General features: G+C 41.4%; 1 protein-coding gene across 3 annotated transcripts in view; it reads right to left on the bottom strand.

The window, feature by feature from the left end:
- The window catches only part of TBC1D30 (TBC1 domain family member 30), an 83,494-nt gene extending 68,906 nt beyond the window's left edge, over positions 1-14,588 (bottom strand). Inside the window, exons 1-2 of one of the 3 annotated variants that reach the window (XM_044755847.2) lie at positions 14,031-14,588; positions 7,661-7,825 (exon numbers count right to left, since the gene is read on the bottom strand). In XM_044755847.2, coding sequence (XP_044611782.2) covers positions 7,661-7,825; positions 14,031-14,364 — 499 coding nt within the window. In that variant the 5' untranslated portion in view covers positions 14,365-14,588. The remainder of the gene's footprint in view (positions 1-7,660; positions 7,826-14,030) is intronic. The other 2 variants (XM_044755848.2, XM_070494128.1) reach the window with 2 other exon arrangements.
- Positions 14,589-15,347: the final 759 nt, after the last annotated feature.

Genomic DNA, 15,347 nt, shown 5'->3' with positions numbered 1-15,347 from the left:
TCCAATTAGAAAATGGGCAAAAGAGCTGAACAGAGATTTCTCCAAAGAAGATATACAGATGGCCAACAGGCATATGAAAAGATGCTCAACATCATTAGCTATCAGGGAAATGCAAATCAAAACTACAATGAGCTATCACCTCACTCCGGTTAGAATGGCTATAATTAACAAGACAGGAAACGACAAATGTTGGAGAGGGTGTGGAAAGAAGGGAACCCTTGTTCACCACTGGTGGCAGTGCAAACTGGTGCAGCCACTATGGAAAGCAGTATGGAGTATCCTCAGAAAATTAAGGATAGATTTACCATATGATCCAGCTATTCCACTGCTGGGTATTTATCCAAAGAACTTGAAAACACAAAGGCATAAAGATACTTGCACCCCTATGTTCATTGCGGCATTATACACAATAGCCAAGCCATGGAAGCAACCTAGGTGCCCATCAAGGGACGAATGGATAAAGAAGATGTGGTATTTATACACGATGGACTACTACTCAGCCATAAGAAATGACGAAATCCAGCCATTTGTGACAACATGGATGGACCTTGAGGGTATTATGCTAAGTGAAATAAGTCAGAGGGAGAAAGTCAAATACCATATGATCTCACTCATAAGTAGAAGATAAAAACGACAAAAAAAAAAAAAACACATAGCATTGGAGATTGGACTGGTCGTTACCATTGGGGAAGGGGGGAGGGCAAAAGGGGTGATTAGGCTCACATGTGAGGGGATGCACTATAGTGTTCGGGTGGTGAACATGATGTAATATACACAGAATTAGAAATATGATGTACATCTGAAACAAATAAAAATTAAAAAAAAAAGAAATGAAAAGATAGTAAAGTAATCCATAAAACTGACAGTATTCACAGATGATAAAGATTATATACTTAGAAACTATGAAAGAATTTACAGACAGATTATCAGAATCAACAAAAGAAAATGTAAGATTATTGGTTATAAGGTCAATATGCAGAAAACAACATATTTCTGTCTGCTAACAATAGGAAATAAATTTTTTAAAAGATATCAACTTAAAATAGCATCAATAAACTTCAGCTACCTAAGAATAAATCTAGTAAGAGACATGTAAGACCTTTATATAGAAAACTGTAAAATATTATTCAAATAAACTTTAACATACCACATCTACGGATTGGAAGACCCAATGTTGTAAAGATGTCAATTCTCCCTCAAAGAGCCAATAATAACCAAAAAAATCTTGAAGAAAAACAAGGAGTAAGAACATATGCTATCAGATACTGAGTTACTAAAAAGTGCAATAATTAAGACAGTGTTGTATTAGCTCAAGGAGAGACCAAACAACAAAACAGGAAAGAACCCCAAAAAAGACCCACATACATAAAGACACCTAATTTTATACAAAAATGGTACCACAGAGCAGTGGGAAAAGAATGGTCTCTTCCTAAACAGGGCTGGATGGATTAGATACCCATCCGGACAAACATGAGCTTCGACTCCTATCACACATCACACAAACAAAATGAACCGATTCTAGGTGGATCTGGGTCTAGATATGGAAACAAAATGAGAAACCTTCTGGAAAATAATATAGGAGAATATCTTCATGAATTTGGTATATAAAAAAAGATTTCTTAAACAGGCTAGAAAAAGCATCAGCCATAAGGGCACCAGTGGTTACATAATTTGTAGGTCTCCTTGTTCAAAAGTTATTAAGAACTTCAAGACCACAACAGCAGAGCATCAAACCTGTGTGTGGCCCTACTGTGCACTACCTACGTCTGTGACTACATACCTCTACCTACTGCCTACCTACCTCTGTGACTGCACAGGTCGCACACCTGTGAAGCTGGTTATGAAAACGCTGGAAGAGTAATAAACTGGACTGCATTAAAAACTAGCAACTCTCAGTCATGGAGATGTCACGTACAGCACGGCAGCTACAGTTAAGAAAACCGTATTGCATATTTTAAAGTTGCTGAGAGTAGATCTTAAAACTTTTCATTACAAGAAAAAATTTCTATAAGCATGTGTGGTGACAGATGTTAACTACACTTATTGTGGTGATCATTTCGCAATACATACAAATATCAAATCATTATGTTGTACACCTGAAACTAATATCTTGTATGTCAATTATACCTCAACTTAAAAAAACAAAGAACTCCTGTTCATGAAAGGACACTTAAGAAAGTGAAAATGCAGGCTGACAAAGCAGGAGAAGGTATTTGCAACACCTATATCAGACAAAACGCATATTCAGAATATATAAAGGACTCCTACAAATCTATAAGAGAAAGGAGGCAACCTTTTTCTTAGGAGACAAATAGCCAATAAACATGAAGAGGTGCTGAACCACATTAGTAATCAGCAAAATGAAAACCAAAATCACGCAGCCAAAACTCACTAGAACAGTTAAAATTTAAAAGACCAACAACACCATTACCAATTGTTGGCCACTCCAAATCTGTCTTTTCCTGGTTTTTCGTTTGTTTGTTTTTCCTATAACACTTATCACCTTCTTACATACAGAAATAAGTATTTATTGATTCTTAGTGAGCATGTGAGCCAACTAGGTCAAGGAAAGTGAATTATGGGACTTTCTCAAGCTGTGGAAAAGATCTGTGTCGTCAGGTAAGATTGCTGAATTGCAGCTGCTGCCGGCCGCGCTGGAGGTGTCCAATGCAGAAGACAGCACAGCTAAAAGATGAATCACATTCGTAAAGATACTACTTAAGCATCTGTATCTGACTTAGCTAGACCTGCAGGCACATCCCGGGACTTTTAATTATGTCAGCCAGTCAATTTCCTCCTTTGCTTAAATCAATTGGAGTCGTATTTCTCTATTCATGACTGAAAGAAGATTCTTCACTATTGTAATGTAACAAAACAAAATGGTAAACCAGAAAACAGTGCATTAATCATTCAAAATTCTGTTTATGAATAATCTATGCCAATGGCACCAGCTTATGATGGGTTACATGAAAAAGGCAGGATGCAGAAATGTCATATAGTACACTGACTTTGGAAAAACTCCATACAAAAACCACTTGAATAAATTTAGAAAAATATGAAGAGACTGTCTTTTTTTTTTTTTTTTGAGGAAGATTAGCCCTGTGCTAACATCTGCCGCCAATCCTCCTCTTTTTACTGAGGAAGACTGGCCCTGAGCTAACATCCGTGCCCAACTTCCTCTACCTTATATGTGGGGCACCTGCCACAGCATGGCTTGCCAAGCAGTGCCATGTCCGTACCTGGGATCCGAACCAGCAAACCCCAGGCCAATGAAGCAGAACGTGCGAATCTAACCACCTCGCCACAGGGCCAGCCCAAGAGATTGTCTTTAGAAAATGATTTTTTGTCTTCTTTTTACATTTCTGTGTTTCCCCAAGTTTCCCTAATGAGTGTATTACATTAACACATTTTATTGAGATATAACTCACTTGCCATAAAATTCATTATTTTAAACCGTACAATTTAGTGATTTTTAGTATATTCACAAAGTTATGCAGCCATTCCCACTACCTAATTGCAGAACATTTTCATCATCCTAATAAGAAACCCATACCATCAGCGGCCAATCTCCATTCTCCCAACCCCCAGCACCTGGCAACCACTGATCTACTTTCTATTTCTAATGATTTGCCTATTCTAGATCTTTCACATAGAATCTTACAATATGTGGACTTTTGTGTCTTGCATCTTCCACTTAGCATGTTTTCAAGGGTCAATCATGTTGTAACATGAATCAGTACTTCACTCCTGTTTACGGCTGAATAATATTCCATATACCATATTTGTTTATCTGCTCATCTATGGGTAGACATTTGGGTTGTTTCCACGTTTTGGCTACCACAAAAGATGCTGCTATGAACATTCATGTACCAGAGTTTATAGGGACATACTCTTCAATTCTCTTGGGCAAATACCCAGGAATGGAATGGCTGGTTGAGTGTATTACTTTTATAATTTTTTTAAAAACACACACAATTGTTTCTTAGTGGAAAATGTTGAATGTCAGTGCCACCAAACTCAAGGTCACATAAATTCCTCCTCCTGCCACAGAGGACAAGGTACTATTTTTTTTCATGGCACTTCCTTTATTGTCCCCCCACCCTGTCCATCTCAAGTTCCCATAACATTTCAAAACTACCCACATCCCACGGCCCACCACCAAGGTGGTAAGGTTCAGAGCAGCAACAACACTGGACCTTTTTTTTTGTCTTGTAGGAAAGGCAGTCATAGAAAAACAACAAAGACCACTCACCATTTGACAGAGTATCTGTCTCTGCCAGGCATTGATGATAGACGGCAAGACTTAATCACATTATCAGGATGTTGGGGGGACGCATAATAAATTGAGGATCTAAGCAGCCTAAAATTCCTGTACTTATTGACGAGGTTAAAATAAAGACAATACTTCCATGTATATTCACTTTTTTTCACGCTTTTCTCTTATCACAGTTTTCCAGTGACAGCTAGATTTTACCACTTAATTTATAAAGCCATTTCACAAACTCAATCAGCATAACTTAAACACTACACCAATGCAGAAAATTGTCAAACTAGGCAATGATGATAATTAAGATGGCCTTCCTCTGCTTTCAGGAAAAATAGTTAAACCACAAGATAAGCAAACCACTTAAAAATCTTAACATCAGGGGCCAGCCCCGTGGCCGAGTGGTTAAGTTCGTGCACTCCACTTCGGCGGTCCAGGGTTTCACTGGTTTGGATCCTGGGCACAGACAAGGCACCGCTCATCAGGCCAAGCTGAGGCAGTGTCCCACATGCCACAACTAGAAGGACCCACAACTACAATATACAACTATGTACTGGGGGTATCTGGAGAGAAAAAGCAGGAAAAAGAAACCTTAACATTAGAATCAAATTCCTAGCCAAATATTCATCTTATTCTTCCCATTGTCTTGAAACCTTTAGGCGGATTTTCCTGCCCACCACACTACATTTGTTCAATAATCCATCTGGCCAATAAAAGTACTTATTTCATATGCAAACTACGCTGAAGCAGCATATTCTAATAAGCCTGAAACTCTGTACTTTGTCCTCTGCATGTTACAAATTTCTTATTGCTCCACCCATATTCCAATAATATTACAGAAGTATCAATCTAAATGCTAAGAAAAAGCAGAATCCTCTTTGTTATAGCTTATGGAGCAGAGTGGACTCCTATCTTCAAATTCCATCTCAACCACTTATCAGCTATGTGACTTCAGGCAAATTACTTAAACTTTCTGAATCTCAGTTTCTTAATAAAATGAGCCTAAAGATACACATCCCTTTGGAATTGCTAGGAGAGATAAAACCAACAGTTTGTCAGAAAGCATGTACTTAATGAATGGAAACAGCTGCTGCCATTCCTATTATCATTAATTTTATTATTGATATTAAATTGGTCATACCATGGTTATCCTCAGATGAATGAACAATATAGGGGGAAAATCTGCTCTTCTATGAGGCATATATTAATCCTACTCTTCGTATTCCCACCACAGTTTTAAAATAAAGGGATTCTACCATAAGACTTGGTGTAGGAAACCATAAAGTCTAATCAGTTATATTGCCTGTGTTAGAAATAAAGATGATCCAGTCACTTTGGTTCATAATCCACACTTACCTACGGTTCTTATTTCAAAATTATTATATCCCTTTTGTGTATCAACAGGAAATAACCCATTTTAATAAAAGATTAAAATAGTTTTTACTCTATAGCCCGTTATGGAAGGGAAAGTCACTTATGGGAAGAATCTTAAGGACCGAATCCACAGGGAGCGGAAAATAGGGGTTACCTGGACTGCTGCATATTGAATACGAACAAGTCAACACGTGTGCCGCATTTCAGTGCATCACCTCCAGTCACGGCTAAACTGAAAGCTGTTATTCAGTGGGACAGTGAAACCCAGATTCTTTAGAACTCTAACTAAACGTATTTGCTAGTTGACTTTGCGGAAAGAGGCAAAATGTGCAACTACTGGAATCAGGCAGTTAGTCACAAAACGTCTAACCTCTAGAGATCTAAAAGGGATAAATATTACCAAGGGGAGGGCTGAACTCCCAAGGAAAAGAGTCAGTAACTCTTTCTGTCTGAAACGCAAAACCCCAGCTGGAATTAAAGAGACAATCTCTAAAATACATGGGAAGGGTGCATTCACCAATTCACCAATTAAATTGGGTACTTGTGGACACATTTTTCTAAAAAGACATAAATGTTAGTCCTTTCATCAGTCAAGTAAATTCAAATTCTAAATGATTATCAGTCCCTGGTAATTATCAACCCGTGACCCTGCACTAGCCTGCCCTTCCTCTCTGCCCCCTGACACAGGCCCCATCCCCCCATACTTTCCCACACCCAAACTCCTTGCATTTACCACTTCCGGCTTTTAACTTCTGGTGTGAACAACAATGATGGGTAGGTGGAAACACAGTTGAAAAGAGAAAAATCAATATACATATATCTATACAAAATACATACATCTCCATATGTGTATCTATATCTATACCCTCCTTCTCCAGCTATTTCAGACAAGTGCCTGGTCCGGAAAAAAACTTATTTAAAACCAGTTTGCTCAGTTACACTCCTGCTTCCTGTTTGCACCATTATATCATTATGATAATTCAAGCAGCATTCTGTTCCGTACACATTAGTTAAAACCTTCTTTAGTAAACAGCAAGAATAATAATTTGGGGATAATAAACAACGATATAATAAAAGAGGAGATAGAAAACATGGTGTTTTCTTTTAATAATAAACATAAGAATAGAATGTAAGCCACTAATTTCATTATTCAAAACTAATCAAGCCCTGAAAATTGTTTTATGAAAACAAACACATCTTAATTTGGAATTTAAAAAAACCCTAGGAGATGTCACTTTACATACAAAATGTGGCAGGGTAAAGGAACAAGAGAAAGCAACTTTCACATGCACCTAAAAAGCTGCCACAGGCCTTTTATCAAAATACGTCATTGGTGCCTCTATTTACCATACCTGAACATACTGTTCTGCCGTGCTGCATGTTAATAAAGAATACAAAACAAAAACAGGGAAATGTTAGCAAAATAAAACAACAAACTATTGCATGGAGAATTAAAAAATTCACAAGCTTCCATGTCTAGTATTTAACACGGAGTAGCAATTTAACAGTTTATTTTTAACTCAATTAGCAAACTACCCATCTCTTAGTTACAAATGGATTACCCAGACGATAGGTTTAATTTGTTAAAATATTTTGCCCTTTTCAAATCTAATGGCTAGTTGTAAGATCCTGTTACAAGAATCTCCTTCTTTTAAGCCGATTTTTAATTCACTTATTAGAGCAACACAGAGAATAAGAGAGTAAAGATATGCGTTTGGTGTCTATTTGATGCTGTTTTAAAAATAAAGATTTCAGCCATTATTTAGCATCAGGTAAAAATAACCATCGTCAAAGTAAAGTACTACCACAAATCTAGAATAAAAAGGTAAGTCTGTAACATCACACATGTAATATACATTTTAACTGAAAAAATAGGAAGCTGTCTGAGTTGTTCACAGCTCTTAGTTCTGAGGGTATAAGCTTCCATTTAAAACTTTCAACATATTCAAAAACACAATGACTACTGACTCAGCTTCACTAACATTCCACATGCAAAAGGGTTAACTCCAGGACAGCACTTACTTCTCTTCTGCGACACGGCCTGCAGGCATGCAGTCACAATATCGCAGTTCTTCTGTACTTTATGCAGAAGCCTATCCTTCTGCTTCAGCTGCCGCAGTAACTTCGCCGACTGAACGCCAATTCTGTACTTCAGCTCTCGAAGAATCGTCTTCAGTTCATTAGTGTCTATCAGTAAAGAAAAATAAAAATGGAACCATAAATACTCTAAAAGTAATACAAATGCCAATGTAATACTAACTGTGGGATAAATATCTCAAACACCCATTTAAAGCAAGTAATTCTGGGTTCTCACCCAGGGTTACATGTCCGCATTCAACTAAGATATTCTGATCAAATAAATCATTTATCTGTTTCCACCCTGTCCATGAGACAAATACCGTAAGATAAATTTTATCCTTGAGATGCCATCTATCACCACTCTTATTTAACATAGTACTGGAGGTCCTGGCCAGAGCAATCAGGCAAGAAAAAGGAATAAAAGGAATCAAAATAGGGAGGGAAGAAGTGAAACTCTCGCTGTTTGCAGACGACATGATCTTATATATAGAAAACCCCAAAGAATCCATTGGAAAACTCTTAGAAGTAATCAACAACTACAGCAAAGTTGCAGGGTATAAAATCAATTTGCATAAATCAGTAGCATTTCTATACTCCAGTAATGAACCAACAGAAAAAGAACTCAAGAATACAATACCATTCACAATCGCAACAAAAAGAATAAAATACCTTGGGGTAAATTTAACTAAGGAAGTGAAGGACCTACATAATGAAAATTACAAGGCCTTTCTGAGAGAAGTGGATGACGACATAAGGAGATGGAAAGACATTCCATGTACATGGACTGGAAGAATAAACATAGTTAAAATGTCCATTCTACCTAAAGCAATCTACAGATTCAACGCCATCCCAATCAGAATCCCAATGACATTCTTTACAGAATTAGAACAAAGAATCCTAAAATTCATATGGGGTAACAAAAGACCCCGAATTGCTAAAGCAATCCTGAGAAAAAAGAACAAAACGGGAGGCATCACAATCCCTGACTTCAAAACATACTACAAAGCTACAGTAATCAAAACAGCATGGTACTGGTACAAAAACAGGTGCACAGATCAATGGAACAAAATTGAAAGCCCAGAAATAAAACCACACATCTATGGACAGCTTATCTTTGACAAAGGAGCTGAGGGCATACAATGGAGAAAAGAAAGTCTTTTCAACAAATGGTGCTGGGAAAACTGGAAAGCCACATGTAAAAGAATGAAAATTGACCATTCTTTTTCACCATTCACCAAAATAAACTCAAAATGGATTAAAGACCTAAAGGTGAGACCTGAAACCATAAGGCTTCTGGAAGAAAACGTAGGCAGTACACTCTTTGACATCAGTATTAAAAGGATCTTTTCGGACACCATGCCTTCTCAGAGAAGGGAAACAATAGAAAGAATAAACAAATGGGACTTCATCAGATTAAAGAGCTTTTTCAAGGCAAATGAAAACAGGATTGAAACAAAAAAACAACCCACTAACTGGGAAAAAATATTTGCAAGTCATATATCTGACAAAGGCTTAATATCCTTAATATATAAAGAACTCTCGCAACTCAGTCACAAAACATCAAACAACCCAATCAAAAAATGGGCTGGAGACATGAACAGACATTTCTCCAAAGAAGATATACTGATGGCCAATAGGCACATGAAAAGATGCTCATCATCGCTGATCATCAGGGAAATGCAAATCAAAACTACACTAAGATATCACCTTACACCCGTTAGAATGACAAAAATATCTAAAACTAATAGCAACAAATGTTGGAGAGGTTGCGGAGAAAAAGGAACCCTCATACACTGCTGGTGGGAATGCAAACTGGTGCAGCCACTATGGAAAACAGTATGGAGATTCCTCAAAAAACTAAAAATAGAACTACCATACGATCCAGCCATCCCACTACTGGGTATTTATCCAAAGAGCCTGAAGTCAGCAATCCCAAAAGTCCTGTGCACCCCAATGTTTATTGCAGCACTGTTTACAATAGCCAAGACGTGGAAGCAACCTAAGTGCCCATCAACAGACGAATGGATAAAGAAGATGTGGTACATATATACAATGGAATACTACTCAGCTGCAAAACAGCACAAAATCATTCCATTTGCAATAACATGGATGGACCTTGAGAGAATTATGTTAAGTGAAATAAGCCAGCAAGAGAAAGACAATCTGTGTATGACTCCACTCATATGAGGAATTTAAAACTATGGACCAAGAACAGTTTAGTGGATACCAGGGGAAAGGTGGGGTGGGGGGTGGGCACAAAGGGTGAAGTGGTGCACCTACAACATGACTGACAAACATTAATGTACAACTGAAATCACACAAGATTGTAACCTATCAATAACTCAATAAAAAAAAAACTTTTATCCTTGAGGCTACCTGTAACACGTAAGCAAAGACTCTTACTTTGACCATATCTAGCTCTGGTTGCAAACTTACCTTTCATCGCCTGAAAATTGGCATGTATATTTTCTATCATTAAATTGCTCAGACAGTAAGCTTGCAAGAAAAGAGTATTTTTGAGTCTGTTACATCAATGATAAACCTAATAGCTAATAACAAATGTCTTTAAAAACACTCACTTTTACTTGTAAATGATCAGTTAAAAGTAAATAATGTTGGGCCGCCCCAGTGGCGCAGCGGTTAAGTTTGCACGTTCCGCTCCTCAACCACCTGGGGTTTGCCGGTTCGGATCCCGGGTGCGGACGTGGCACCGCTTGGCATGTCATGCTGTGGTAGGCGTCCCACATAGAAAGTAGAGGAAGATGGGCACGGATGTTAGCTCAGGGCCAGGCTTCCTCAGCAAAAAAGAGGAGGATTGGCAGCAGATGTTAGCTCAGGGCTAACCTTCCTCAAAAAAAAAAAGTAAATAATATTACCTCGTTTTCTAATGCAGAGGAATGTGGCAATACTGGTTTGTTTTAAACATATGTCTTCCCATAGTTTGACTATCAAATACAATATTCCATCTTAGCCACTCAGTAATTTTTCAGATATGGTAGAAAATATATTTCCTTTAAACAGATAAGTGAAGGATAATTCTATATTCACAAAACTAAAATTCTCAACAATTTTCTACAAGTGAAAAAAAGACCTGGGAACCAGAAGCGACAACAATCTTTATATGAATAATCATTACAATTTAGAAGTTTTGTTTATCACGCAATATTATCATTACTCGCTGCCAGGCAGGCGAAGCATTCCACTCAATTTGGCATTGGCTGGGCCCTCAGTAGAGGGCCTATGTGGAGTTTGGATCTACTCATTTTTAAAGGGATTTGGAGAAACTGGAGAGGATCAGAACAGAACAAAAGAAATGTTAAAAGCAAGAAAAATGCTCCAAAGGTCAAAGGAAGTGAACTCTGGGGTCAGTATAAGAGAAGTGCAGGGCGTGCTTTAACAGCTGTCATACCTGACCATGTGACGGAACATGCATTTGACCGTGAGTTAAAAAGAACTGCCTCTGGGTCAACCAACTACCTGTGTGATCTTAAGCAAGGTAGCGCCACAAGTCTCAAGTCACGCTTAGCATACTTGATTATTCTGAGAAACAAATGTCAACAGTCTTTATACGCATGAATAGAACTAACATGAGAATAAAGGATTACTATGAAGAGGAGAATGAAAGCCAGTTATTTCTCTCCCATTGAGTCTGAACACGGTGGGATATAATGGGAAGTGAGAGCACACGGGTTAAATGGAAGTATTCGGGTTGTAAGGAAGATTAAACATGGGAACAAGCTGCAGGACCAAACCAGAGGCTCTTGATTCCTAGATTCCTTCAGATACAGCAAATAGCCTTGTTTTGAATGTTGAAAAATTTTCCTTCTAGAAACAAAAGGGGTAAGAATATCATCATCACCTTGCATTTAAAGTATATTTTTCTTCTACAAACAGTCATTTTCAGTGACTCTTACAGTACCTACAGTTCTCTGATTCTCTGAATTATACGCATGGGAAAAATCTTCAGAAGAGTTTGGAAAAGCCTTCTACAGCAACATCTGCTAGTAGATAAGCATCCTGAGGACAGGAATAAGGTCTCCTTTACCTTTGTATGATCAGTCACAGCTCCTAACACAGTGCTAAATAAATGAGGGACAATGAGGAGATCATCAGCTGACAAACAGCAGACTATCTCTTCTCTAAGGAATTCCAGCATATATGATAATGAAAATAATACCTACCATCTACTGAGGACTTCACACACGTTAACTTGTATCATTCTCACTACAGCCCTCTGAGGTACGTAGTATTATTATCCCTATGTATAGGGGAGGCAAATGAGGCACAGACGTTAAAGAGCTCGTCCACGGTCACACAGCTAGTAAGAACCGCAGCAGGGTATCAACTCAAGCATTCTGACTCCAAAGTTCACCCCCTTAATGAAACCACTGCGAAGAGAGCCTGGATTCCTGAGAAACCATTTTGGGGCCTCACATAAATCCCCACACATGCTAAGTATCTAAACAGGTGCTACCTCGAGACTGCAGCAACATCCCTCACAGAGAGGAGAGAGAACGATCTGCACTCTAGGAGACTCTTACGAAGTATTATGTTAGCAGGGATATTTTCTGACCCTGAAAAAAATCAAGTAACCTTCTAAGCTGCAAAATTTTTGAAGCAGACATCCGTTCCCATCACCTGATTCTTTTTTTACCACAGTAAGTCTGGTTAGCAGCAGTCACCATACATAATTGCAAAATTTTGTGTGATGAGAACTTTTAAGACTTATTCTCTTAGCAACGTTCAAATATGCAATCCACTATTATTAATTACAGTCATCAAGCTATGACTTTAGATCACCATGCCAATTCTTTATTCTTAGTACTGTAATGACGTTTACCCATGAAGGGGGGTGCATATAGGACTGTTATAACATAGCACCTCGTTCCTCCTAATAGGGTCGACCACAAGGAAAAAAAAGATTAACAGGCAACTAACCATAAGACTCGGGCAAATACACTCTTACAGGTCTTACAAATGACTAGTAGAGCGGTCGCTCGTTGAAATCCACTCGCAAAGCTGTACTGATAACGTCTTCTTTAAAATTTAGCTTGCCAAATTTCCCCTTCCTAAAGGAAATTACTAGTCCCCCACATTCGCTCAGCGATGAAAAGTGAACAGCCTTGTAAAACAGAAACCAAAATCATAATTCTTCAAAATTGATTTTGTTGGATTCTGAAAGAACTGTTGCCCGACAGAATTCTTGCCATAAACAGACACTCTGGGAAGAGCCAAATAATTATATAAAATGAAATGGCACCACTCCAGCTAAAGTCCCAGGCAGGGGGAGGAAGGTGGAAGCCATTTGTAACAATCAGCTGGGGAAAAAAATCTTCACTGGGAAGCCAAAAGAGGAAGCTGAAGCTGTTTACACAGATTTGAGAAAGCAGACAGATTTATTCTTTTTCTGGTTGTTTTTTTTTCCCCTGGCACCAGCTAGTCTGATTTTACAATTAGGAGACTGGAGAACATTCTATAGTATTCTCTCTTTCCTTCCTCCCTTGGTAATTTAGCATAAGGACATTAAGAACTGTTATGGTGTCTCAGCATTCGTTTTCCACACCTCACTTCATTTTGTAAATTAAGTCTTGATACACTTATAAAAAAAGACAAGTGTAGTAACTGTGTTAGTGCCTGAAAGGCAAGCTATTATGAACAGTTGAGAGGAAAAAAAAAATCTCAATTAGGCCACAAGCATCAAAGTCTGACAACAAAAGAAACACCAAATTAGCCTCTCCGCCTGACAGCCAAGGCCATTTTCGGGTCGACCTCTCCAACGGAAGGTACCAGCAGTCACATTCTGTGATAACGCCAAGGCCCTAAGGCCCTGCACTAACCTCCTGCCGTGGAGAAGGAAAAAAACCCACCTATCGAGCTTCTTGAAACCACACATTCTGGCAGAAGCGCATTTACACGCTCTGCTTGGAAACTGCATTATCGAATTTTTCTGCCTCACTAGTTAAACACCATCCAAGTGGCGTGGCCGCGGAAGGCGGATTTAAAAAAAAAAAAAAAAAGGGACGCCTCTGTCCTCCCGGCGCCTCTGGGCAACTTCAGATAGACCCTTCAGAACGCCACACGTGTCCCAGCAGCTGCTCCGGTGCACCTGGACCCAGGACGGCCTCCCCCGGGCCTCCACTAACGCTCTGCTGGGGACCCCACGCTGCCTCTCCGACGCGGACGCTCCACGCGACCCCCGAGCGGGGCTGGGGGCGACCGCGAGCACGCAGGCCAGCCCGGGCTCAGGGACGCAGCGGGCGCGGGCTCGAGGGGCGCCGGCCGGCAGGTGCGCGCATGGGTCGCCGAGCCCTACCTTTCTGCCGCAGGTACTGCCTCTGGCGCCGCGGGCTCGGCCGCCCCTGCAGCTCCTGCAGCTCCTGCAGCAGCCGGGAGTCGCCGGCGCCGCCGCGGCCGCCCAGGAACGCGTCGGAGCCCGAGGCCTCGGTGGAGCTGTCGGGGCTGTCGCGGCGCCCCCCGGGCCCGCGGCCCCCGCCGGCCGCCGCCTCGTCGTCGGCGCAGCTGTAGAGCTCGGTGAGCAGCCCGCTCACCAGGGACGCCGTGCGGCTCGCCCGGCCGCCCCGCCGCCCCGGCCCCGGCTCTGGCTCCTCCTCGCCCGTCGGGGCCCCGGCCGCGGGAAGGGGCTCCATGCCCCGGCGCCGCCGCTCCGCCCGCCGCGCCGCGCCGGCCAGTTCCGGGAGGAGGCGCGGCCTCCCCGCTCGCGGGCTGCCCTGGGCCCCGCCGGAGCAGAGGGGCGGCCGCGCGCCGGGCCCGCCCGGGACGCACACCTGCGGCAGGTGAGCCGCCGGGGCCGCGAGCGCCGCGGGAGGGGCAGGACGTGGGCAGAAGCGGATCCGGACGCAGCCTCGGCCCCGCGGGGGGAGGGCGCCGCGGCCCTGCCACCTCCACGTCTCGGCACGTGATGTAACTCAGAAGAGGGCACCTCTTGCATCCTCTTCTGCCACCAGCCTGGAACGATGCCCGGGAGAGCTCCAAAGGCCGGGCACCAGGCCGAGGCCAGGAGCTCCTTCGTCGCCTCTCGGGGCACGATGCCCAGCCCTCCTCACCTTCCACCGGATCTGGGCGCCTCCCAAGGCGTTCTCGGTTTAGTTTCGGACAGTCTTTTTGAAGACCGGGCATATGCTTGAGATTTAATAACGCTGTGAACTCCAGTGAAAAACAAAGTACTGGATTCAGAGCAACTAATTCCCTGGCACAAGATCCGACTGAGAATGAGGGTCCGATCAGTGTCCGTGAGAGGACAGAACCAATAAACTGAAGTAGCTGGTTCTGATAATAAAATCAAAACTTTGCAGGATATCATGAGAGATGTATATCTTTTTGTTGTTGTTGTTGAGGAAGATAAGCCCTGAGCTAACATCTGCTGCCAATCCTCCTCTTTTTGCTGAGGAAGACTGGCCCTGAGCTAACATCCGTGCCCATCTTCCTCTGCTTTATATGTGGGACGCCTACCACAGCATGGCTTGCCAAGCAGTGCCAAGTCTGAACCCAGGATCCGAACTGGGAACTCCGTGCCACCAAAGCAGAACGTGTGCACTTAACCATCAGGCCACCCTGAGATGTATCTTTACACTAGACCTCTGGGAAGAACTCTGAGATGCCCCTCCACTGT

This window comes from Equus asinus, chromosome 22 (genome assembly GCF_041296235.1).
Source record: "Equus asinus isolate D_3611 breed Donkey chromosome 22, EquAss-T2T_v2, whole genome shotgun sequence".
Lineage (NCBI taxonomy): Eukaryota > Metazoa > Chordata > Mammalia > Perissodactyla > Equidae > Equus > Equus asinus.
The sequence above is the reverse complement of the archived record's forward strand: the minus strand, read 5'-3'. Positions and strand labels throughout refer to the sequence as shown.